The sequence below is a fragment of the Vipera berus genome (genome assembly GCF_964194415.1).
Source record: "Vipera berus genome assembly, chromosome: 2".
NCBI lineage: Eukaryota > Metazoa > Chordata > Lepidosauria > Squamata > Viperidae > Vipera > Vipera berus.
Genome location: NC_138203.1, coordinates 51,517,293 through 51,543,985, shown reverse-complemented (window position 1 = coordinate 51,543,985; position 26,693 = coordinate 51,517,293). Strand labels below are relative to the sequence as shown.

Below are 26,693 nucleotides of genomic sequence, written 5' to 3'. Positions count from 1 at the left end.
CGAAGCCGGCGGCTTCAGTGCAAGAGTCGCTTTCGCCTTGAGGTGCGGGGCGGGTAGCTTTCGTCGCCCATCTAGCCAGCGGGAAGACTTTAGTGCAACGAGGCGGCGACCGAGAGTTATGGAGTACTCGATGCAGGGAGAAGTATGGAAAGCGCAGACCTTGGAGGAGCTGGTCGAGACCCTGCATCACTTGTTTGCGAGCGATAAAGTCAATGTGGCAGAAGTGCAAACTTTAATGGAATCCTACGAGAGCAACCCAGAGGAGTGGACCAAATATGCCCAGTTTGACCAATTCAGGTAAACGTGGGGAAAGCCGGGAGAGGAAATCAATGCCTGCTACGCCGAGTTACAGCCTCGGAGCTTTAGTTGCTAGTGAACGCAGAGAAAGAGATGCATTTGGTGTGCAGCCCTTAGATGCAAACCCATTCCCTTCCGTTGCCCCCTCCCGATTTAAGGTGTGCCCAACTCTGCTACGCGAATCACGTTACACGTATCTAATTTGCAGCTTTCATAAAAATGCGCATAATTCATCCCTGATGCATAGTGTTTTGTTACCAATAATGGTTCCCTTGGTTGCAAATGAGATTAAGTGGGATTTTTTAGAGAAATGGGGGGGGGAACCTAACTTGGAGCGAGGGTGGGCCACGCAATCCGGCTCTGGTTGGTAATTTAGAAATGAATGGGGTATCTTAGAAACAGCTGGGAGAGCTGTTTTGGCAAAACTCCCAGACTGTCTAGCCCAGACTTACTTGCAGCGTGACCCTCCTTTTTATGCTGCAGGATATCCTTGGTTCTCATTCGAACTGCCCGTTCGGGGAATTAAGGTGGCACCTGGACTAACCAACCTTTGTGTCCAAGGAGGTCGTACTAGTTTTATCCTGCCTTTGCAGCTGATACGTTAGAATTTGCATTACCTGTTCAATTTTTCTACCATTTTGTGCATCTGATTACTAGGTGTAAAATTAAGTTGATCGTCTGGTTTTCATTTTTCAAGATTTTCCAAGAATTTCTTCATTTTTTTCTACTGAATCTTGAGGAATGGATCTGAAAGGGAATTTGGTGCAATACAACCATTCTGTTGCAGAATATAATGTAAAAGAACCGCTGGCAGTCTTGCAGAGATGTAGACTGTAGAGGGGTCGCTCTGTAATGTGATGACTGTCAAATACATTTGAAAATCACATTGCACAGAATGGCAACTTAACAGTACAACCTTGTATTTCCCATGTAATGCTGCAAAGTTCTTATACTTGATTCTGATGCTGGTTTGATTCATAATCCATAGGATGGACTTATAAATTGCATTCACAAACCACCTAACAACATTATCACGTTGTATGACTCCAGCCTGTATGGTTAGTTTCTAGCTGTGTGTCTTTTAAATCCAGAAACTTCATATGAATACATCATGTTGCTATTGGCCCAATTTGTGTGTTCTTTCAGTAGTTACTGTCATATTGATGGGGTCCTGTATAACTGCAACAGGTATTAGATTCTCTGTCCATGTGGGAATGAGATCAAAGAATTAGATATCATCACTCAGTAGAGCTATTTGACATGTGCAGGTTGATTTTAAACAAAAGAGAACTTTGTCCCTCTGACCTCAAGGAACCAAAAGCTGAGTAAACTGCAGCACAGATGTAATATCTGAATGATCATACACATTTGTGAATAGCCACTATAATAAAATAATTATTACTACCCATTATTTATGTAGTTCACTTCCCTTGAACCTTATGGTTGTCACCTACCATCTTCCATTTACACAATCATATGTGCAAACATATTTTCTGCCTCAACAGAAACTTCATGGGTATGGTTAATTAGGTTTTAGTCTAGCAAATCAAATACATTGTTATTCTTTAGCATTATGATATTGTTCGTGGTCTATGTCACAACAGTCCAATAAGCATGTTTCTCTGAAAGAGAATAAGTAATATTAGAGAGAGAAAAATAACCTGCATCCAGTGATGTTGAGTATAGCAAAATATATTACATCGGTTTCTGCATTAGGATAGGTAGGTAAATACTTAATGCAGACCCAACTCTGCGAGCTTGTAGTGGTTTGTGAAATAATTCTTTAAAGCATAAAACTGCATCTTTCAAGCAGTAGCATATCCCCACTGCCGATTTGAGTGAATCAGTCCTTGCATATAGCCTTCTTGAATCTGGTATTGGCCATAGTGCTTGGAAATGCGCTATGGCCAATACCAGATTCAAGAAGACTATATGCAATCACAGCCAAGAGAAAGCACCAGGTCAGATATGTTGCCTTAACCTTTAAGTTATCCTTCCCATATGTAATAAATAAAGGTCAAAAAGTGAGTTCTTAAGGTAAATCCAAATCAATATGGTTGTTACATAAGTTAATCAGGATTGGCACAAGTTGAATGTTATTCTATGACCTGGTCATGTTTGTCAAAATACCAAAGACCACTCCAAAAATTTTGGAGAGTGACAACTGGTATTTAGATTAGAATATAGATGACCTCAGTGGCTGATATAGCAGGCGTGACCCTTCCTGGCACATTACATTTCATTTACAGGAGGTTAAAAAGGGTCAGCTGACTCCTTATCAGTGTTAACCTTCTAAGATAAACAATGACATTGATTACTTTGCCCTGTAAGCTGCTAATTGGTTAGTAAATGCGCAACTGTCAGTCAAGGCCATCCTAGTTGCACAGGGTATCTTGCAAAATTACCTTTCTTCTGTCCTTCCAGTTCTCTTGTGAAGAATGTTCCAGATACCACTGAATAAAGAATCCCAAATACATCTGAAAAGTAGCTTATCTTGATCAACAGAAATCAAGAGCACTGTTAACTTTCACATCTTTCTGGGCATCCTGACTACTTTTGTTGTATATTCTGTTAAAAATTATTTAATGTAAATAACTTCATTATTAGGATAGACAGATGTTTATTTGCAAATGCAAGGGAATGTTACCATCCTTTCCCATACTTTGTGCCTTAGATGGTTAACTGCTATATATTTCTGTTCACAACAAAGGACAGGTATGGAGAGCCTGTGGTTTTAGCAATGTCTGAAGGATAGTAACACGCAAAAGCCTACGTCTCTAACTGGGCTTGAAGCCAGATATATACATCTGGAAGGCCAGGAGTTCCCTACTATAGGTGTAGAGGAAAAGAAGATAAAATGATCTAATCATGAGCTAATGGTTATTTGGCATTTCGTTGGTTGTCTCCTTTCCCTAAAGTAAATACGGTATATTCCATAAATTTAAAGGAAACTACTTATTTGAGGCTCACATGATTGGAAGCAGAGGGTAAGACTGGAGTGACCAAACAGCTAAGGGACTTGCTAGTAACCAACTCTGCTAATTGAGTGTTGGACCATTTACATCACCCATCATATTGACAATTAAACGGAAATAATAGCAAGGTCTCTGAGATGCAAATGTTTTGGCTGGATTGATATACTCCCTTAATGGCATTATTACCATACTAGATGACTTGATGAAATTGCCTTATATACTGTATTATATGAATGCAAGCATGAATATTATCAGGATTACAAGTAATAAAGCAAGCCACAACAAAGCAAGTTATTAAATACAGGAAGTCTTTAAAAATTAAGCAATGTACCTTGGTACAATAAAGAGCTATGATTAGCTCCTCAGAATAGACGACTTGATTATAGAGAAATAACTCTCAGGAATTATCTCATATTTAGGATGCTACAAGGTTCTGCTAACAAGTTTATGCACTTTCCTCTCTAAGTCCTATAAAGAGAGTTTGAAGGAGTGGGATATGTTTAAGCTTGAGAAAAATCTGAGGGGAAGATAAAATGATAACATACTTCAAATATCTGAAAGGAGGTCACATAAAATGGGGCAGGACCAGTTTCGTCACATTCCAAACAACAAGATTTTGAATAGTGGACTTAAGGTACAAAAGGCAGATTATGAAGTGAGGGGAAAACCTTTGTAACTGTGCACTTTGGCAGAGGAAACAATTATCCAGGGAGGTTCCCCTTCATTGGTTATGTTTATTCATAGACTATACCCAGTGCTTTTTTTGTAAAAGAAAAAGGTGCCGGAACTCACACATGTCATACAACCCCGCCTTGCCTACCCTACAAGGTTCCATCCAAAAAAGGTGCCAGAACTCCGTTCTGAGTGTTCTATGAGAAAAAAAGCCCTGACTATACCTCTGAATAATTGGTTGATCGTGGCTCATCTTGAGCACTATTTGTTTTCCTAAAGCATTCAGGAATCCTTGAAGAAAGTAAGAATCCTTGTTTTCCTCTTCTTGAACCCTTTTGTTGCCTCTACTCCAGCTGATGGTCCTCAAGACTCTGGTAAAACGCAAAATAGAACCCACAAGCCTAAATCTGATTATTTCTCTTATTCATAAATGTCCTGCATAGAGCTTTACAAAAGGACTTGTCTGCTCCCAAACAGCTGCCATGCTGTTTACCCATGCAACACACCTGAACTCTGGATAAATGATAAGGAATTTAATTTTATCAGTGATCAAATGGAATGGAATTGGTTCCAACCCATCTGTGTCATTTTCACTGATATCAGTGGTGTGTGTGTGTTCAAAACTGGCTAGATGGCAATTGCAGAACTGCTGTCTAAGAGATCAAGGCTACACATACACATATAAAGAGGCAAGGCTTTAATCACAAAGGTGGATGGCCTTTGACACATATACACCCTGAAGATGTCACTGGTCACTTTGGGGAAACGAAAATCTATTTTTGAGTCATAGCATACCATAGTATCAGGAAATATCCATATTAGTACACATTCCTGCTTCATACTTATATATCGAACTTTGCCTATCAATTAGAAAACAAACTGATTTAAGGTGCTGGATGCTCAACTCCCAAAATATTTTTAATTTTAATTTTAATAACATTTTTATTTTTATTAAAGAGTACAATATACAATAAAAATAATGCAAACTACAAAAAAGTAAAACATAAAAAACAAAAAGTAAAAAACAGAAAAGAAAAAAATATATAAAAAGAAAAAAGATAAAAAGGAACTTCTCCTTTTTCCTTGCAAGTATTCAACAACTTTAACAACTTATCACCAACTTTTCAAATACAACAATCTTTTAATCCCATATCTCACCTCATTCTCTATAAACATATCTAAAACGCCTTGTCATCCACCTTAATCAGCAAAACTCTATTAAGAGTTACCAGAAATGACCACATCTGTTACAAGCTTAATCAATAAGACCACTTAATTTCCTTCTTTTCATTCATACCTCCTTTTCTATTCTTCAACAAATCTCCCAAACCTTATCCTTCAAATATATTCAATAAACAACCGAAAAAGCTACCAGAAATGTTAACATAATCATTCTAAATTTAATTAAAAAGATTTAAAATATAATAACCTTTTACCCACATAACTCTTTATTGTTAACACAAAACCTTAAAATATCATCTTTGGTCCTAATCAGAAAAAAATTTAAAAATTGTCAGAAATAGAAGTCTTATTTTATGTATTTGTTTCTTGAATTTCTATTCCTACGCAGCTCAGTCATTTAATAAAAATACCATATGAAACATTAAAATAATAAAGATCATAAAATTCAGATTGTTAAAATCCAATTGACTAAGATGGAGGGGAAGGGAGCGCAGTGCACACAGGGAGGAGATGGGGTCTGTCTAATTCATTAACCTTCTCCAGGATGCCATTCTCCCATTGGGGCTCCAGGCAGAGGTTGTCAAACCCTTTTGGAAGGCCAAATAAGTGAGTGAGGATTTCACCTCAGGTGGGGCACAGTATTCCCAACTGCGGGCACCACGGCAGAAAAGGCTCTTCTCCTTAACCAACAGGATCCACAGCATGCTCCTTCTTCTCAGTAGAGCAAAACCTTAAAAACCTTACAGTCCTAGTCAGAAAAAATCCACCTGTTTAACTTTGGCCAAATAACCCACCCTATATTGCTTCCCCTTACTCCCAAGGGGAGTAAGTCTTGATCTTAAGCCCCTAGAAATAATACAACACCTTTTTTCCATTTTGTTTTTGTCTTTTCTCAAAAAAAATCAAACATTAAGACATCCCTTTTATAAATCCAATAAAAAAGTTGTATATGCCACTTTTATGGTCTCTTTTTTCATGTCCTGTTTAATTATTAAAACATCAGCATACTTGATTTACAGGTTCAGCACCTTGTTTTATATCTGTCTTATACAGTAGTCTATCTTTTTCAGCTTCATATTTAAGTAAATTTGATATTTGTTGAGTGAAACTTGTTTTTCTTCCATAGCACCCTCTAATTTTTCAATAATGGCAGAAATCTTTAAGGGTATCTTCTGAATCACTTATTACATACATATACTTCTGGATGCATCCATTATATTATTTGCTTCTGGTGCCTTTTAGGATCCAGTCTTCAAAAACCCAGCTTACCATTCTTTCCCAAAAATGCAAACATCCAGTTTCCCATAGAAAGGATTTTATAATTTATTTCAATTTTTTATTCCAAATCCTTTAACTTTTCAAAAATAAAGCACTCAAAAAACATTATTTGCTATATTCCAAAAATAATATTTTTCAAAGGACTTAGAATTGTATTTAAAACTTGTTTTACCTAGGAGAAGGAACCTTACCCATTGAATACAGTAGAAAGTTGTTGATTTGAACATTCTTAATATTTCCCAAAAGAATAAAAAGATAATTCAAGAAAAGATTAAGAAATGAGGTTCGGTCAAACTTTTTGCCCTTAAAAGACCATGTTATAATAGGTGTGTCTAGTCTAACGAAGAGAAGGATTAAGGTTGATTGATACCAATCTTCCAAAGTTTGAGGGGCTGCCCCAGAGAAAAGAGGGGTTAACCTATTCTCCAAAGCACCTGAGGGCAGGACAAGAAGCAACAGATGGAAATTTATCAAAAAAAATCTGACCTAGAATTAAGGAGAAATTTCCTGATAGTGGGTATAATTAACCAGTGCAACAGCTTCCCTCCAGAAGTTCTGGGTGTTCCATCACTGGAAATTTTTAAGAAGAGATTGGACAGCCATGCGTTAGGAATGATAGGATATCCTGCTTAAGTAGGGAGTTGGATTAGAAGACCTCCAAGGTCCCTTTCAACTCTGTTGTATTGCTACTATTACTTTGATTACCAACTACTCAACAACTCATAAATGGCCCACAAAACTCCTGCAGTTTACTCAACAAGGAGCAGCTTTTCTCGAGTGCATGTAATCTTTCTCTGAAGAGATTTTGCAAGTTCAGATACAGCATCCAACTGCTATCTTGGTCATAAATGCCATCCTCTGTCAACAGAACATCTAGCTCACCATAATGCTCACCAGAAGTCCCCCTCTTTACTCAAGTATTGACTTATGTTTTATAATGTTATTACGAGTTACATAAGAGAAATACAATGTCATGTAATAAAAGCCAGATTTCATTTTCTAGGGCTGGATCATTTTGTTATGTTGTATATCATATATTGGTTGCAGTATTTTTGATAACACATTGTCTATGCATAAGTAAGTTTCCTGCATTTCAATTCTTTTTGTTTTTCATTTGGAAAAAAAAATCTCCTTGCAGATAACTTCTAGTTTGCTCCATGTCTGGATGGTGCTCTGGTTTAAAACTACATGAGTCCTACGGGAAAGGGCGGTATATAAATTCAATAAAATTAAAATTCAATACATGCATTCACCTGGTAATATTTAAGACAGATAAATTGTGAATAATATTTAAAAGATGTATTTTCTAATGAAAATGCATTAGGAAACTGTCCCTATTTGCAGCTTTTTAAAAATCAGACTTAATTCAAATGTTTTGGAGAATTTCTGTTCAGTTTTTTTTCCCTGTTCTGCAAGCTGCATTCTGTTATTTTGAATCTTATTGAAGAACTTCCTAATCATAGACTCTTGTGTAACTCCTACCCTTGACACTCCTTATCTTATTTGTCATAATCTCTTGTTTGCTATATATAACATTGCTATTTTATCAGGAAAATCTCTTCCTTTCTCTTTTGTTGACTCTATGCATACGTGTCCATGCATGTATGCACGTGCTATATATTGTTATATAACTTTTTGGTCTAAAATACCTCACGCAGAAAAGTAGCTTTCCTTAATATGACTATTTGGAAATTATCTAATCCAAGAAGTATTTGGGTTATATTGTCAACTGGATTGCAAATTTGTTTTAAATAAATTTGTTTGGAATTTTATAGCACTATATAAATGTGTTTTTTTAAAAAAAATTATTTGATGCTGGACTTCCTTTTAAATGAGAGAAGAATCTTGGAAAAGATAAGTATAAAATATAAAGGGATGGAGAAAAATGTGTGTAATGTAATACTTGTGGCAGAAAATAATTACCTTTGTTCCTCCAGGGTTCAAGAAATATCCATCTGCATAGGGTGAAGGGTCAGGCATGGGGAGCCGAAGAGGAAAAGTCCCCCCCACACACACAAACACATACACACACACCATAGAGTAAAATTCCACAAGTAAACTCTCATATTCCTTGGAGCTCAATAACCCTTAAGGAACGGTTTTCAAAAGAAAGCAAAAAATCTTGAAAGCTGGTGTCCACTATTAATCACATAGTCCAGGGGTAGGCAACCTCGGCTCTTTTATGACTCATGGACTTCAACTCTCAGAATTCCTGAGTCAGCATAGCTGAAGTCCATGAGTCATAAAAGAGCCGAGGTTGCCTACCCCTGACATAGTCCAATGGTGAAGAGACCAGGCTAGAAATCAGGAAACCATGAGTTCTAGTCCTGCCTTAGGCATAAAAGCTGTCTGGGTGACTTTGAGCCAGTAGCACTCTCTTAGCCCAATGCACCTCACAGGATTGCCGTTGTCAAGAAAATAGGAAGAGGAAGGAGTATGAGGTACATTCATCACCTTCAGTCTTTTATAAAAAATAATAAAGGTGGGATAAAAAAAACTCTAAATGAATAAGATGCTTTAGTTTTATGTCCTGCAAACTGTTTAAATCATTTGACATGTGATTATTGTCCAGCATCTGACCGTAAAGTAACTCAGTATTATTTTCTGAATGCTAGCATGCTATAAGTGCTCATAATATCAAAGGATAGAAAATTGTTTAATGTCTCAATACAGAAATAACCTTTAACGTGAAGTGCTTTTGGAACAGGATGGCAGCCTGTCTATGCCATTTCATATCTTCTTAAAAATTGTTTCTGCTTCCCGAAGGTAAAACTGACAAAGGCTCCCTGACATTTTATCGTTTCAGATACACAAGAAATCTTGTAGATAAAGGAAATGGAAAATTCAATCTGATGATCTTATGCTGGGGAGAAGGCCATGGCAGGTTTGTAATTGAGAAGATACTAATGGTCAAAAGTCTGTGGATACGATTTTACAATGTGAATGCACTCTGAAGAGAATGTTGTTTATGTTGTAACTTATCAATAGATGGTTAAAGTCCAACTTTCCAACAGATTTGATAACTTTTAAATTCACAGATCAAAACCAAATGTGCAACAGTTATCAATGACCATGTTTTTATATACTTGATTGCTTCTAATGGTCACTGGTCATTTGGTGAGGCTTCATTAGTGCTTGCTGGTTTCTCTTGAAGAAGATTTTGTTTTTCCATAAGAGTATAATGCGTTCGGCCTGCAAAAGTTAGTCAGAAAAGATAGAGCCTGCTTTAATTTCAGGAAAGCAAATGAAAATGTGTTTTGTTTTCTGCCTGCATTCAACAACCACCAAGATTAGTCCAAAAGAAGACCATGTTTTATAATGCTGCTATTTTAAAGTCCTCATCTCCAGAACTGAGACTCTTAACACCACTTCTCGTAAGAGAATAATTACCAAAAACGTTGCTCAAAAATACAACCTCCCCATATACATCACACACTTTTTTGCAATTTTGTGACTTCTAGCAATTTTGCACACTCATTCATGTGTTTTCTTGGCAACAGTATATAAGGTGTTTTCCATTGCCACCTTCTGGAAGTTTCCGGACTTCCAGGTCTCAGTCCCTCATTCTCACCGCTACAAATACCAATCACACCTGATCCCTTTCAGCTTAACTGAGATTAGACATAACTTCTTTAAAAAAAGAAATAAGCATCAGTTATAGAACCTCTATTCCTGGAAAGGCAACCTCCCTCCCCCCCATTTTTTAATATTTAATTTACAAGCATTTTTTGTTACACTTTAACATTATTTGAGTATGACTTCAGAAGTGAGCCAAGAACTAGTCTATCAGTCCTGTCCATGCAACCATATTGGAGAATGGGGAGGAATTCATTTATAATACAGTATTCATTCCCCCTTCATCCCATTTTTATTCTAACTGTAACTGTCCCAAATTGTGGATATTAAAGATTAAGACCACCTAATTCTAGCATTTTAAGAGCGGGGCAATAAGAACAACAAGAGGCCCAGCATCACATTTAACACTGACACTGACACAGCCAGTCAGGTGTGTGCAAGATCCTTTGGGAGCCTGAAGAATCCAGTTCTCCACAACTCAGTCCACATAATGTGGTTACATGATTGTCTAATGTGCAGTAATTTCCACATGGGTTCACCACTAAAAATCTTATACATAGGAATATCACCAAATTATGGTACACATCAAATGCTGGTAGACATCTGGATTCCTTCATAAATGTTCATCCTATCCCTGCAATCAGTGATAGGTTTCCACTGCCAGCTACAGATGACAAAAAACAGGGTGAGCATTGCAAACATAAGTTATAAGTGGTTTTATAGCTTACCAGAAATAGTTCTTGAAAACTGTTTTTGCAGGACTGCTATCTTGATTGCTTTTGTCAAAACAAGCTACTTTAGCGCCACTTGGTGACTTCTTTCTTTGTGTTTTACTACAATGGTAGCAGGGTTTTCATTGCTCTGACCAGCCTCTGTAAGATGGCTCCAGGGTTTGACTGAAAGAGCATTGTGTTATGATGGCTGCTTAAATCCAGGAATAGAATGCTCCTCTTATTCCTTCTCCACCCCAGTTTTTTCCTTTTTTTTCAATCTGCCAATATCTCTCTGAAATGTTGTTGTCAATGTGGCAAAGGATAACATATCCCTTTTATGTGCAAGAATGACTTGGAATCCTGAGATCCTGAAACAACAGCTGTTCTCAGCTCTCAGGCAGACATGTCAAACCCGTGATGTCACGTGACGTTGCGTGACATATCGGAACTTTTTCCCCATTGCTGGCAATGGGGTGAGTGCGGTTTCTTTGTGATGTGTCCGGCCCATGGGCCGGCAGTTTGACACCCCTGCTCTAGGGCAGCTATGCTGGCTCAGGAATTTTGGGAGTTGAAGTCCACAGGTTGTAAAGTTGCCATAGTTGCCCATCTCCGCTCTATGGTAAAACCAGTTTCCATGACATGGAAGGATATGAGTTTTGTAAGACAGAAAAGGTCCTTCTCCATTTTTTTAGCTCATTGCTTAGTTAATAAGAAACAGAATAATATTGCTTCTGGTTTGGTTTTTTTCTTTCTTTGTTTTTTTTTTCTGGAATATATTTATTTATTTATTTTAATTCCATTTATATCCCGCCCTTCTCCGAAGACTATGGGCGGCTTACAAGCTTAGCAGTAGCCTTCATTCTATGTATATGCCTGCTTATTAGGGCTTTCACACACCCCCCAAGCGGCATTATTACAAAGTCAGCTTAATTGCCCCCAACAATCTGGGTCCTCATTTTACCTACCTCGGAAGGATGGAAGGCTGAGTCAACCTTGAGCCTGGTGGGATGCGAACCTGCGCTAATTGCAGGCAGCTGGTGTTACTTAAGGAGGCATTAGCCCACTGCTCCACCATATGCTACTTTGGAAAATTATTGTGGCTCATTTCTACTTTAGTTTGCACCCATTACATTCCTGTTAATCCTTATACTAGATCAGATCAGGGCAGGCATACAGATCACCCAAGTCAGCTGCAAAAATATAGCTTGATGCTTATTTAGCAGCAAACACTGAAAACAGTAAACTGGCAAGATTGTAATAAAGGCTGGCAAAATAGAGAAGGAGACAGAATCACAAGCAAGCAAAATTTACATTGTCTCAGTTATTTATCAAAAGACATAGAACTTTCCACTGGAAACAGTATACTGGGGAATTAGCATGGACAGTCTCAAACCAAGTGGCCTTAGACTATTACAGCCTTATTTCCATTCCAGAGATGGAAAGTAGGACACCAAGTGATCCCTCTTCTATTCTGCATGTGAAGAAAACCATTTTGTGGATTTGGATGATGTCCACAGCAATTACAACCATATTCACAATTTTACCCATCACATTTATGGCCAAAATTGAGGGATTACAAGTACTTGGGTGCTTAGAAAGATTAGTTAGCATGAAGTTCTCCTGGGAAGCTGCAGTGGTGTCCAACAAGTTCCATCTTTTTTGATGGGGGGGAGGTACTGCCCCCCTCAGAAAGGGCCTGCAACTTGGGTGTCCTCCTGGATTCACGGCTTAACTTGGAAGATCATCTAACGGCCGTGACCAGAGGGGCCTTCGCACAGGTTCACCTAGTGCGCCAGTTGCACCCCTTTTTGGACCGAGATGCCCTATGCACGGTTACCCACGCCCTCGTCACTTCTTGCTTGGATTACTGCAATGCTGTCTACATGGGGCTGCCCTTGAGGTGCACCTGGAGACTTCAACTGGTGCAAAATGCGGCTGCGCGGGTGCTTATGGGAGTATCTCGATACTCCCATGTTACACCACTCCTGCGCGAGCTGCATTGGCTTCCGGTTACCCTCCGGGTGTGATTCAAGGTGCTGGTAATAACCTTTAAAGCCCTACATGGCTTAGGCCCGGGGTACTTGCGAGACCACCTGCTGCCATTGTCAACCTCCCATTGCCCAGTTCGCTCCCACAGAGTCGGCCTCCTCAGGGTGCTGTCGGCCAGGCAATGCCGGCTGGCAACCCCCAGGGGGAGAGCCTTCTCTGTGGGCATGCCGACCCTCTGGAATGAACTGCCTCCGGAGCTGCGGACGGCCCCTGACCTTCGGTCCTTCTGCTGTGACCTGAAGACCTGGTTATTTCAACAAGCGGGTCTGGACTGATTATGGTTTAAATTAGGTTTTTATTGGGTTAAATTGTCATGTATTTATCATATTTATTGTTTAATTCTTTTTTAATTTTTGTACTTTATGTTTCTTAATTTTTTATTGTTGTGAGCCGCCCTGAGTCCTTAGGGAGAAGGGCGGCATATAAATTTAATCAATCAATCAATCTAATAAATTTGCTTACGCATTTCTGCTTGTAGTCAAATGCATTTAAGGTGCCAACATCGCTTAATATATTTCAGTCCCTTATAAGAAAAGTAGGACTCTGAGAACACTAGTATTAATAAAATAGTAGGGCAGTAAGGTCTGTAATAGTGAATCTATGGATAAGAGTTGTTTCTACATAGTTTAAAACTGTTCAAACCTAAACATTGGCTGTCTTAGTTCTATTTCTTTCCTAGCCTCTTTGAAATATGTGTGTTTTGTAACCTAGATACTTTACTTTTTTTCCCTTAACTGTGTTGCACAATATAAGTACGTGGCATTTATTTTCTATTGCAAAACACAGAAAACAAATACTGCCAAATTGGTTTTTAATAAAAAAAAGATGTGCAAACATATCATATAAGTACTAATGCTCAGAAATATAGCATTAATAATGGTGGATCTTAAAGCATATTAGGAAGCTTGCAGGACAAAAATTTTATAACTAGCATATACAGAGCTTTTTTCTCATAGAACGCTCAGAACGGAGTTCCGGCACCTTTTTTGGATGGAACTTTGCAGGGTAGGCAAGGCAGGTTGTATGACGTGTGAGTTCCAGCACCTTTTTCTTTTACAAAAAAAAGCACTGAGCATATAAATAAGTATGCCTGTATGTAAGAAATAATTGCAGACTGAGTTTACAATTGAAGGGTCAATGTAAAGTTTTATTTAAGTAAAAAAAGTAAAGATTGTATTATTTCTAATGATGATTCTTTTGGACTAGCCTGAATGATCTTTCCTTTAAAGTTTCTTAATTCATGGGTAGAATTGTTAGCTACAATACTTACATTGATTCAGTCCAGGTAAATGTTTGTACAAAAAAGTGCAAAATATGCACCTGAACTGTTCACTTTTGCTGAACTATAGTTCCCAACACCCTCACCATGGATCATTTGGCTGGGATACTGAGATTAAGAGTTTAGCAACACTTGGCTATTGAAAGTTGGCTGTTTTGGAACACTGTAAAGATAAGACTTGTTCGAACAGAATTCAACCCCTAGTTAATTTAGGGATATGTCTGTGTAGTTTTCTTAGCAACAAGGAATAACTGGTTTACCATTTGCCTTCCTCCAAGGTATTGCCTCCTCCCCCCCGCCCAAATTTCTCAGTCTAATTTACAATTCTGGAATTTCCTGGCAATCTGCAATCCAAATACGAAGCAGGTCCAAACCTTGCTTAGCTTTTCCAGATCAGCCAAAGATCATGGTTTATTGCTGTTACCTAACTGGAATTGAACATTATATTCATGATAATTGAATTTGTAGGGCATGTTGTGCCGTGCAAAACAGCAATTATTTTTGTTTATTGCCAATGTGCTGTCTGGGAATTCTAGAAATAGCATTTTAACTCTTTGGAAAATGCCAAGTTGTGGAAAATTGACCTAATATATAACACAAACACACAGACACACGCACACATACAACACACCTTACAGCAGGGGTTCCCAACCGGGGCTGCGAGATGATATTCCAGGGGGTGTGAAAACTTAGGTTTTCAAAATTATAGTGTATATCCATAATTTGTTATTTTGAAGGGTGCGAGAATATATTAGAAGTGTTTTAGGGCTGCGGGATATAGAAAAGGTAGGGAGCCGCTGCCTTGCAAGCATCAATCTTTCTGACTTTATGCATTTTTTAAAATCTCTTGTTTTTGTAGTAGTATCCATGATCACACAGATTCACACTGTTTTATGAAGCTACTTCAAGGAAACCTAAAGGAAACTTTGTTTGAGTGGCCTGGCAAAAAGGGGGCTGGAGAGATGCTAAAAAAATCAGAAAGAGTGTTAAAGAGAAATCAGTGTGCCTATATTAATGGTAAGTCATTTTGCTTTGGTATCTTTAAATTTAACATTACTTTCTCCAATAGTGATTACCATTAAAGTTTAATTTTTATGGTATGGTAAAAGTCATGACACAGTCCTTCTATGATTTTGGGGGAAATAACCTTATTTTTCCTGCTTCCGTAAATGACTTGTTTGTTTTGCTTGCTTGCTTGCTTATTTATTTATATATATGTACATGCATGCATGCATGCATGCATGCATGCATGATTTTTATTCCACAGCCTTCAGCAGACTATGGGAAGCTCATTTAATCTCCTCCTTACAATTTTAACAGTTTACCTCCAACAGGAACCAACTTAGACACTGACATGGCATCTACTGACAGCTTGATAATTCAAAAAGGTCTTATTGCCATCAAAACTATTGCTTAGTGCAGACATGTCAAACACAAGGCCTGGGGGCCGGATCCGGCCCGCGAAGTGGTTTCATGTGGCCCATGAAGCCATCCTGGAAACAGTGAGGGAACAGCCCCCGCTACCTTGGCCCTGGCTCAGAGACCCTCCTTCTGCCAGAGACCCTCAGATCTGTCCCACTCCTGCCCAGATCCCCATAGGTACCCTTGATGTGAACGTAGAGCTGGCCACGCCCACCCACAGTGATTTTCCTTTCTCCCAAGTTGTCGTCTTATCTATCCCTGACCATCCATAAAACATCCATTTCTTTTAAAAAGATGTTTCCCTTCAAACCATCTTTCAGCTATATGGTTGCACAAATTACCTGCTTACAGTAGATGTTGAACGTTGCAAATTATATGTTCTTTAAGTTTAGAAAAGTTTTTTCTGTATGGCCATATTCTTAAATAATAAAGAAACCTAAACCATTCCTGACTAAATTAGAAGCTACTTTTGGTATTAGGCACTTCTGTGGCTAACACCTTCTGGGTCCCTGTCCCTCCATTTGTTTAAAATAACAAAAAAGAAAATTATGTGACTCCATATCTGTAGAGATACAATGGCAGGTTTAGTATCTTCTTTCTCTCCAAGAAGAGGAAAAATGGGTGCCTAACCTTTCCTGTTTTTTCCTGGCCATTTTATTTTCCTGGCTTTGTGCTGGAATTCAGAAGAAGAGGCTAAGCTTGAGCTAACCTTGTCTTCCAACTCCAGATGGAAATGAAATCCAGGTTAATGAAATCATCTCAATATCTGGCATTTGATCTATATATCATTGCTTAAAGTCCTTTACATCACTTAGTCCATGAAGCTAGACATAACACTTTGTAATTTTTTGGCTTTTCTCCTCTCAACTTCGTCAATCTGTACATACTAAGAAGGATGTCCTGGTGGTACTACGTACTTTTCAACCAAGTATTGTGATTTAAGAAATGCTAGCACTGTGTGCATATCCAAAGAAGGAACCCATAACCATATTCCAGTTCAGCACCAAATATATTTCTGCCAGCTGGATGACATGGAGACAGCTATATGTGCATGGCGTCCAAACTAAATACTGTATACCCCTTCCTGCTATTCTGGCAGTCAGAAGAGAAAATGTAATTTCTTTTGATGCACAGGCCTATGAAAACCTTGAAAAACATAGCCAGGTTCTCTGCTGCTACCTTCATTCAAACACCAATAGTTTAGGTTCTCCATCCCCGAATACACATTCCCTTCCCCTGAAAAGACTGATCATTTTAGCATCTTTTGATAACTTTGAGGTTTTTTACACTTTATGTATGTGTATGCTCACTTTGGATATTTATTTTATCATATTTGCCTGTGACAGCAAGTAGCTAATTTCTATATATGTTTGAATACAAGTTGAAAATAACAGGTTCCTTCCTAATCTGAATATTTGGATTCATACAGCCAGCTGGGATTGCTGTTCAGCTGATTAAGTATCACCTGTGAGCCCTGTCAAAAGACTTTAATACATACATTGTTTTTCTTTTCTGGCATTTCTTCCCATTCAAATTGCTAAGCTTGTAAGCCGCCCTGAGTCTTCAGAGAAGGGCGGGATATAAATGGAATTTTTAAAAATTGCAGGTTTATATAATGAGAATAACTTCTGTTTCTGCAATTTTCCCTCAGTGCAAATCTACAGCTCCTGAAAAAAATGACCTACCAAACAATCCAGTAACAGACAACAAGTAAAAATGGGAACTGCCAAATAAAATGCAAAGGAGCTATGTTGGCTTGTAATCCAGCCACATCTCCCAGTGGTTTGTGTGGTTCTTTATCTATCTGTCTGTCTGTTTTTTTTTAAATCCATAATAGCCTGTTTTAGGATTGAAATCATTGTAAATAGGCTTAGGAAGCCCTTCATTGCCCTTTCACCATTTTGTCTTCAATTTTTTAAAAAAAAATGAGATGGAGGGAGTCTTAAAGTGCTCTTTTGTGGAACTGGTCTGTGTCCTATGGCCAGAAAGGAGCACTGTCTTTCTAGATTTGCACGACAGAGCGTGATTCAGTAGTATAAACTTCAGTTACTCCAGAATACTTTGCTGGGAGTTCAATAACGATTAAGAAATAAACTGGGTTCCTGGATATGCACGCTAGGCCTTTGAAAGACCCGTTTAAATATAGCATGTTAATAAAGCAGCTGGTGAAAATGTCACCTAGTAGGCTTCATGGATGGGTGGAATTGAGAACTACCCAAGCTAACTGCTGCACTGCATTGATTTGTTATGGTCTTACATTCTTTGTAGACTCCATTGGTTTGCATCGTGTGGAGAACCCAAGCCATACCGAAACAGCCATCAGTCTCCACTTGTACAGTCCACCTTTTGAAATCTGCCAGACCTTTGACCAAAGAACTGGACACAAGCAAAAAGTTAAAATGACATTCTATAGTCAGTTTGGAGAAAGGACTCCATACGTAAGTATCGCTATGTGTCTTGTCATTTGTGGTCATGCTGACAGAAGCAATGAGGAAGCAGCCAGGAAAAAAGCTCAATTCTTACATACTGTAACCATGGTTAGACAAGGATATTAAAAATATCATAATTTTATGCCTGAACAAAGCTTCAGGATTATTGAAGAGAAACAAAAATACATACTGGATTTATTATTAAAGTTTCTATTCTGACTTTTTCATTACTAAAAAATAACTTCCAAATAGAAAATATTGTACACATTGAGGATGGCCGGTCTTCATTTTAACATTTCATGTTGCAACTCTGTATATATTTTTTAAAGGAGACTAAAAAAAGGTAGGGTTCTCTTTGAAAAAAGAACAAAATATTGGAACTTGGGAAATCAGAGTAGACTAGTGTCCTTATTCTGATGTAGTTCCCTCCGGGCAGACATTTGAAGAAAATTGAATTATGCAGTTCTCTGCCTTCAGTGTTAAAAATGCTGGTCTGCATGATAGCCTTTGAGAAGTGTCTCAGCTAAAAAAAAGAATAAAATCAGTAATTGATTATTAAGCATTATTATTGATAGTAGTTTAACACTAGTAAATGATGATAATTACATTTTTAGGTATTTCACAAATCAGTTCCACTCCTTCCCCTTATATGAAAAAGGCAAATTTGTTTTATACCTCAGGAAATTATTGGAAAACGTAATAATACTTGATTCTACATTTTTCAGTCATACAGTTATTTAGAATTTCATGCTTACAGAGACCATCTGCTTTATTTAAAATAACTGAAAACTCTCCATTTATCTCTTTCTTTCTCTAGACTTCAGCAGTTTCTCAAGAGAACAACTGAGAAGCACAAAACGTACCAACATACATTCTTTTATTTTGTTAGAAATTGTTTGAGCAAGAGCAGAAGAATTATGTGGCTAATGCCAGTATCAAGCTGTATCTTTATGCAGGACTACATAGCTGTCCTATATGAAAAGCAGCTTTTTAGCTATGATTTCTTTCTCTCTTTCTCTCTCATACATAAACACTAAAATGCAGAATATAGAAGATTCTTGCAGACAACCAACAAATATAAGAGCATGGTGGGGGGAGCAGAATGCCTCTGATTAATTCTAAGACTGTGCACACAAACATTGTACTTAGCAGGCCTTCCGAAAGAATGTACACTACTAAAGCTAATTTTATAACTTGTCAAACTCCACTCCATGTTCACATTATTTCCCATCTAGTGTATACTTTATGATGCAAAGAGAATTCTTTTTATCATGGATGTAATAATTTGTTGGAATTTTAATTGTGCATTTTAAAATCTAACATGGAAGTACTATCTTTTAGTAGGAGCAATAAAGAGTATCCTCTACAAGTTTTATTCAGAAAAAATGTGTCTGTGATTAAGTTAAGGGTGATGAAAGGGCTCAACTGTTAATGTTTCAGGTGGGTTGTATTATTAAAACCGACCAATTACCCTAATAAAACTGATTTTTAGACACACTTGTACTGTTGATTTTTAAAAAAAACAACAACCCAGAAACTGGTCAATATTTTTGTTAGATCCAACCATTACTAAGGATAAGGGAAGAAAGAATAGTGATTTTTATTTTTATTTTTTTCTGAATCTGGGATGCTTATAAACACCATATCTAGCACTAGAAACTAAAAGGTACCGAGCAACAGAATTCTTTCTTGTGACAAAAAAAAGATTTGGTTGATTTGCTAATTAAAATGGGAACTCTCTTTCACAGAACAAAGACCGTGTACTTGTGCAGAATCTGACAGCAATTACTTGGGAGTTCACTTCAGTGAGCTTATATTACATAAATATACAAAAATAGAGTTGGGGATATTTTCTTCCAAAATTATGTTCACTTCAGTGACATTTGTATAGTTCCAAAAAAATTCAAGGCCAGAATTACTGAATGTTACAATGACTCTTATTGTAGCTGTACTAAATGTCATGGAAGCTACTTTCAAAATTTAATTATTTATATAAATTCTATAACACAGAGCTTTGAAGGCTCCAGCCCAATAATTTAAATAAGACTATGTATGTATACAAGTGTAGATGTGTGTGTGTGTGTAGCAGCTCGAGCACTATAATCGTAAAATAATATTATAAAAGTCAGTCAAGAACGAGTTTGGTATAGCGGTTAAGGCACCAGCTACAAACCAGACTATGATTTCTGCCTTAGGCACATAAAGGCTCTTTCTCTCTCAGATTTAGGAAGAAGGAAAAGATAATCCTCTTCCCAAAATGTTGCCAAGAAAACTGCAGGGAGTAGTCCAGGCAACAGTGACACAAAAATCAACTACAGTACCTACATGAAACAAACCATTTTTGCCTCCTCCCACTTGGGAAATAAAGTCTTCTATAACAAGGAGGCCACTACACAGAAGGATTGTATAGAGAGTCCCCATCCCTTTGATCTTTCCTAGTATGGGGCCCCTAAGCATGGGATTCTACTCACACAAACGGGGTGCAGATTCCATCTACAAGAGACCATATCTAAGTTAATGGATTGGTTCCAGGATGCCTCTAGGTAGAGTCAACCCAAGCTTGTTCTAGCCTGCAAATTCAGGATCAGGATTTCCATGCTATCTCTAATTTGGGCAGGAGGTCATTGTAAAACAGAAAAATTAGCATATTGATGATACCTTACTCCAAACCAATTGATGACCTGTACCAGTGACTTAATATAGATGTTTAACAAAGGGGAATGTGTTGTGTGCTACAAGACTGTATATTAGAGTACTCATAGGTTTTACTTCATTTCCCATTGCTTCAGCCAACTGAAAGAAGTCATTAGAGCAGAACAGATGAAGATAGCAAGAGCAAGAGCACTTATATTTATATACCACTTCATAGTGCTTTGCAGCACTCTCTTAAGCAGTTTAAAATGTCAACATACTGGGTCTTCATTTTACCAACCTTAGAAGGATGGAAAACTGAGTCAACCTTGTGCCGGTGAAAATCGAACTGCTGGCAGTCGGCAGAATTAGTCTACAATACTGCAGTCTATCACCATTGCTCTTATTTAAATTTTTTAAAATACATAGGAAGTAAGGGTGATTATATTTACTTAAAATGTGTAATTAACCATATTTAGTTCAAGTGCATCAGGTGCCAAGAATAAACCATAAGAATAGCTCTATATTTAAAAACATATCAACAGAAGTAAATTATACTTCCTTTTGGTGAATTATGCATATCAGTCTACTAGGATTTTTGCTTCAAGTACATGTCATAGTGGTTTTTCCATACTTTCAAAGTTATTTTAGTAGCATTCAGACACAGGATAGAAAGACTGTTTCTGGAATGTGTGCTTGATATCCTGAATAATAAAACTATTCTTTCACATGAGAATTGATTATGCAGTATGGTTACTGTAGTAAGTTGCTAATTCATCTTTTCAGATAGATAATTCACTGTGGCTACTTATTTACAAAAGATGCTGCTAAATCATGTATCTGTTGTTTAATCATGTATACTTTATTGAATCTACCTATCTGTGGTATAAAATGGTCTCAGCGTTTACTGATGAAAGGAGTAGGATTTGGTCCTTCAGTATTTAGTGAACCTGCAGCTTTAAGTGGAGAAGGTGTTGGGAATAGTTCAGAAACTTTGGAGGGTCACTAATTGGTCACCTTGAATGTCAGCTTCCAGTACACAATCTGTAGCCCCACAAAGTCTTCATCGTGTCCCCCAAAATTCAGCTACCAAATTTTAAAGTTTAATACAAGGGAAAAATTAAAAAATACATGGGAAGTAATGGTAATTATATTTACTTAAAATGCAATTAACCATATTTAGTTCAAATGCATACACTTAATTTAAATGTAATTAAAATTAAGTTAAATTATTGCTTTGTCCAATATTCAAAAATATTGTGTAGCCGTGCTGTAAATTTATCTACTGTGAATTTACAAGTAGATGTAGATCCTAATTCCATCACATACTGCTGGTTGCCTCATATGGAAGTGAAAAGGAGGTGTTCCTGAGAGGGAAGACTGAAGAAAGTCAGGAATCTATGCCAAGAGTGAATAATCCCACCAGGGTCATACAAGGCATGAAGCTCATCCCAACTGCCCAACTAAATCAAACAGGCATCTATACTGAGCAGCAGCTATATGGGAAGATGATCACTGTAGTGCAATGGAATGTGTGCATGGCCTTAGCGAACAAGAGGAAGCGATGCTGCCTACTAAACAATCAGACAAGAGAGTCAGCCACTTAGAAAGGACCCACCCTAATGGCTCAAGCAGTTAAAACTGACGGTGGCAAGTTTATACTTTCAGATTTGCAATAATCTGTTAATATAACCTTACAATAAAGTAGAATTAGTTCATTTAGTTGTGTTTCCTGCCTGGTTTACCTGGGAGGGCTGACAGTAGTGGGACAACAATTTCCTACTACGTAGGACAAGGTAATGGTAAACCACTCATATATTTTACTGAGAAAAACACAGTGATTGATAATATAAAGTGGTTGATATACAATGCTGAATGATGGGTCACTCAAATCAAAAATCAATCAACATGCTGCTGAAGAAGAGTTGCAGAACTTTCAGAATCCTTCTAGTGTTTATGTTCTGGCTAGATTAAAGCCTTCAGGATGTCTATTACAGAGGTTGCCCTGCAAATATAGACAATCCAAAACTGCAAAGACAGAATTTCAAAGGGGATACAAAACATAAGAAGTATGAACACAGGAAAGCTCAACACAGTGCAACTGGTATCTTAAGCATCAGCAAATTGAAATGGACTGGAACTGAACACTTTCAGTTAGAAGAGTGTTTACCCAGGACATGCAATACAAAAAAGGAATGGCATTGTTTTCATAAGCAGGAAAGATATAGTAAGAACACTAATTGGGTACAATGTGGTCAGTAACTGAGCAACATTAATTAAACTGTACAGACAACCTTTTAATGTGACAATTATCCAATTTTATGCTGCAACCACCAATGCAGAAGACCAGGAGACTGACACGTTTTATAGTCATGTTCAAACTGATATTGACAGAACATGTAAGCAAGATGTGTGCTTATGACTGGAGACTGGAACACCAGTACTGGAAATATTGAGGAGGAAAATGTAATTGGGACTATGTGGATTAGCAAACAGAAGTGAAGTAGGAGCATAACTAATCAATTTCTATCAATCTAATGGTTTTTTAAATGCTAACACATTCTTAAAAAACCAAAACAAGACCTGCAGTATATACATGGACATTGCCATACAGAAATCAGATTAACTATATTACAAAATTGAAATGATAGAAGGTGTTGAAGCCACAGGAACCTTGGGAGGAAGTGATCATACAATATTGGAATTCAACATTATGGAAGCACAAGCAATAGAATACAGTCAAACTATAGTCTTGGACTTTAAGAGAACTAATTTCAATAAACTTAGAGAGAGCTTGGGAAGGATTCTATGGATGAGAATCCTCAAGGGGAAAACAACTCAAGAAGCTTGGGAAATTTTGAAAAGTGAGATAATAAAAGCCCAGTTTAGCACAATACCAACAAGGAGGAAAAATAACAACTCTCAAAAGAAACCAGCATGGCTGCATAAAGAACTCTCTGATGAACTGAAAGATAAAAAGGACAAGTATAGAAAGTGGAAAGAGGGGCACATAACTAAGTCAGAATATCAGCAAATAGCCCAAGCCTGCAAACACGAAGTGAGGAAAGCTTAGGCTCAAAATGAACGAAAGCTTGCAACCAAAGTCAAAAATAACAAAAAAAGCTTCTTTCAACATGTAAAAAACAAGAAAAAAGTGAAGGAAATGATTGGTCCATTAGTGGGTGAAAGTGGCAAGAAGGTGACAAGCAACAGGGAGAAAGCAGAACTATTTAACTCGTTTTTTGCATCTGTCTTTACACAAAAGGAAAAAACAGACCAACCTATCAAAAATAGTGCCAAAAAAACCAGAATAGAAACACAAGTTAAGATAGGCAAGAAAATGGTAAGTGAGCACCTGTCCAGCCTAGACGAGTTCAAATCACCAGGACCAGATGGATTACACCCCAAGGTTCTCAAGAACTGGCAGATGTGATCTCAGAACCACTGAACTATATTTTTCAAAGATCCTGGAGCACTGGGGAACTACCAGAGGACTGGAAAAGAGCTGATGTAGTTCCCATTTTCAAAAAAGGAAAAAAATGGATCCAGGAAATTACAGACCTATCAGCCTGACCTCAATTCCTGGGAAGATTCTGGAAAAGATAATCAAACAACGAGTCAGCGAGCACCTAAGGGCAAACAAAGTCATTACTTAAAAGCCAACATAGGTTTGTCAAAAACAGATCATGCTAGACAAATCTTACTGCATTCTTTGACCAAGTGACAAAATTAGTGGATCAGAGGAATGCTGTGGATATAATTTACTTGGACTTCAGTACAGCATTTGATAAAGTAGATCACAAACTACTACTTGATAAGATAGAAAAATGTGGGTTAGACAGCATCACCACCAGATGGATTCGTAGCTGGCTGACTGGCCATACTCAGCATGTGGTCCTCAATGGTACCGCATCTACATGGAGGGAAGTGTGTAGTGGGGTGCCCCAGGGCTCTGTTCTGGGCCCAGTGCTCTTCAACATCTTCATCAACGATTTGGACGAGGGGATATATGGGGAACTCATCAAATTTGTAGACGACACCAAGCTGGCAGGAATAGCCAACACTCCAGAAGACAGGCTTAAGATACAGGAGGATCTGGACAGACTTGGACACTGGGCGCTATCTAACAAAATGAAATTCAATGGTGAAAAAAGTAAGGTTCTACATTTAGGCAAGAAAAACCAAATGTACAGGTATAGTATAGGGGGTACCTTGCTCAACAGTAGTAACTGTGAGAGGGATCTTGGAGTCCTAGTGGACAATCACTTAAATATGAGCCAGCAGTGTGCTGCAGCTGCCAAAAAAGCCAACACAGTGTTAGGCTGCATTAACAGAGGGATAGAATCAAGATCACATGAAGTATTAATACCACTTTACAATGCCTTCTAAGGCCACACTTGGAATACTGCATCCAGTTTTGGTCACCACAATGTAAAAAATATGTTGAGACTCTGGGAAGAGTACAGAGAAGAGCAACAAAGATGATTAGAGGTCTGGAGGCTAAAACATATAAGGAACGGTTGCTGGAATTGTCTAGTTTAATGAAGAGAAGGACTAGGGGTGACATGATAACAGTGTTTCAATATCTCAGGGGCTGCCACAAAGAAGAGGAAGTCAAGCTATTCTCCAAAGCGCCTGAAGGCAGAACAAGAAGCAATGGACAGAAACTAATCAAGGAGAGAAGCAACCTAGAAATAAGGAGAAACTTCCTGACAGTTAGAACAATTAACCAGTGGAACAACTTGCCTCCAGAAGCTGTGAATGCTCCAACACTGGAAGTTTTTAAGAAGAGACTGGACAGCCATTTGTCTGAAATGATATAGGGTTTCCTGCCTGAGCAGGGGGTTGGACTAGATAACCTCCAAGGTCCCTTCCAACTTTATTATTATTATTATAAGAAAGGGGAAAACTTGTAGCTGATTTTTGAGTAATATTTATTAGTTTGAGGCTGTCAGTTTAGCATTTAATATAAATGTTACATCATCATTTAGTTTTAAATGTTCCTCAGGAGAAATTGCTTTATTGTAATGTTTCTGAGGTGTTTTGAATATGATAATTTTTTATTCCAGCTTCTGAAAATATTTCAGTACACGAACTATGAAAAAAACAGCCATTTGTCTGAAATGGTATAGGGTTTCCTGCCTGAGCAGGGGGTTGGACTAGATAACCTCCAAGGTCCCTTCCAACTTTACTATTATGAAATTATGAAAATACAAGGGAGTAGAAGAGCTCAGTGATAATAACAAAGACATAGGCAGGGCTTAACTGCAGAATATATTATGAATTGCTCGTGTGCAATTTTCAAGTTAAGCTAAAGCGGAAGGAAAAAATTAACCACCGTGTACCACTATTTTCAGAGAGAACATCAAGAATCACTCTGAAGTCCTGAAACTCATTGACAGGGAATGAGAGGAATTCTGGCATGAGATCAGAGAAGCTGTTAAGGATGAATGCAAAAAGAGATTGTTAAAAAAACTAAGGTAGAAACAAAAGCAAGCTGGATTGCAGAATAAAAAGTGGAACCTGCAAGACGAGAAGCCAAAGCCAAAAAAGTGCTCAAAAAGGAACATAAAGAATTTCAGAGAACGGTTAGAAGAGTCAAGAAACAATGTTACAATGATATCTATAAAGACACTGAATAAGGAAACACGTCGCAAAAACTCACAGGGCGAAATAAGGAAAGTTTTCCAACAGATCTCCTAAGTGAGAAGCAGGTTCCAACCTTGAATTAGTATGTTAAAGGTTGCCTGTCAACAGACAATCAAAAGGAATTTGGTAGTACCTTTTCTGAATAACAAAGGCTATTAAAAGACAGATTTTTGTGAGCTATAGCCACCATAGACTAATATGGCTCACCTCCTACAATGCCTACAATACAGATATATTTAATCTTCTTTTATTCTAAAATCAAAACAGATGGAATCAGTATATGCCAATTCTGTACAACAGAGATATCAACATGCAAGTTATCTTAGCAGTTATTATTATTTCCTATTTACAAGAACAATTGGTACTAGAACGTGAAGCTAGATCAGTGCTCTGGTCATGACGAAATCAAAAGGAAATTATGGAATACCTGAAAGAATATGACAAGCAACAAAAGAATTTGCAAAGGTTGTAAACAAATTTGGTCAGCAAATCTGGAGAATAATACAATGACCAACAGTTTGGAAAAAGCTGTCCCCCATAC

The 26,693-nt window shown here is 37.7% G+C and overlaps 1 protein-coding gene across 2 annotated transcripts; it reads left to right on the top strand.

The window, feature by feature from the left end:
* On the top strand, nucleotides 1-20,064 carry CDO1 (cysteine dioxygenase type 1). Of its 2 annotated transcripts, none has more exons than XM_081321583.1 (5): nucleotides 1-297; nucleotides 9,211-9,288; nucleotides 14,881-15,038; nucleotides 17,712-17,881; nucleotides 18,690-20,058. In XM_081321583.1, exons 1-5 carry the CDS (start codon nucleotides 119-121, stop codon nucleotides 18,717-18,719), a joined length of 615 nt encoding a protein of 204 aa, XP_081177709.1. In that variant the 5' UTR covers nucleotides 1-118; the 3' UTR covers nucleotides 18,720-20,058. The 2 variants fall into 2 exon arrangements, with proteins under 2 accessions (XP_081177709.1, XP_081177710.1); XM_081321584.1 differs by lacking the exon at nucleotides 1-297 and adding an exon at nucleotides 8,667-8,845 and having other exon boundaries at nucleotides 18,690-20,064.
* Nucleotides 20,065-26,693: the final 6,629 nt, after the last annotated feature.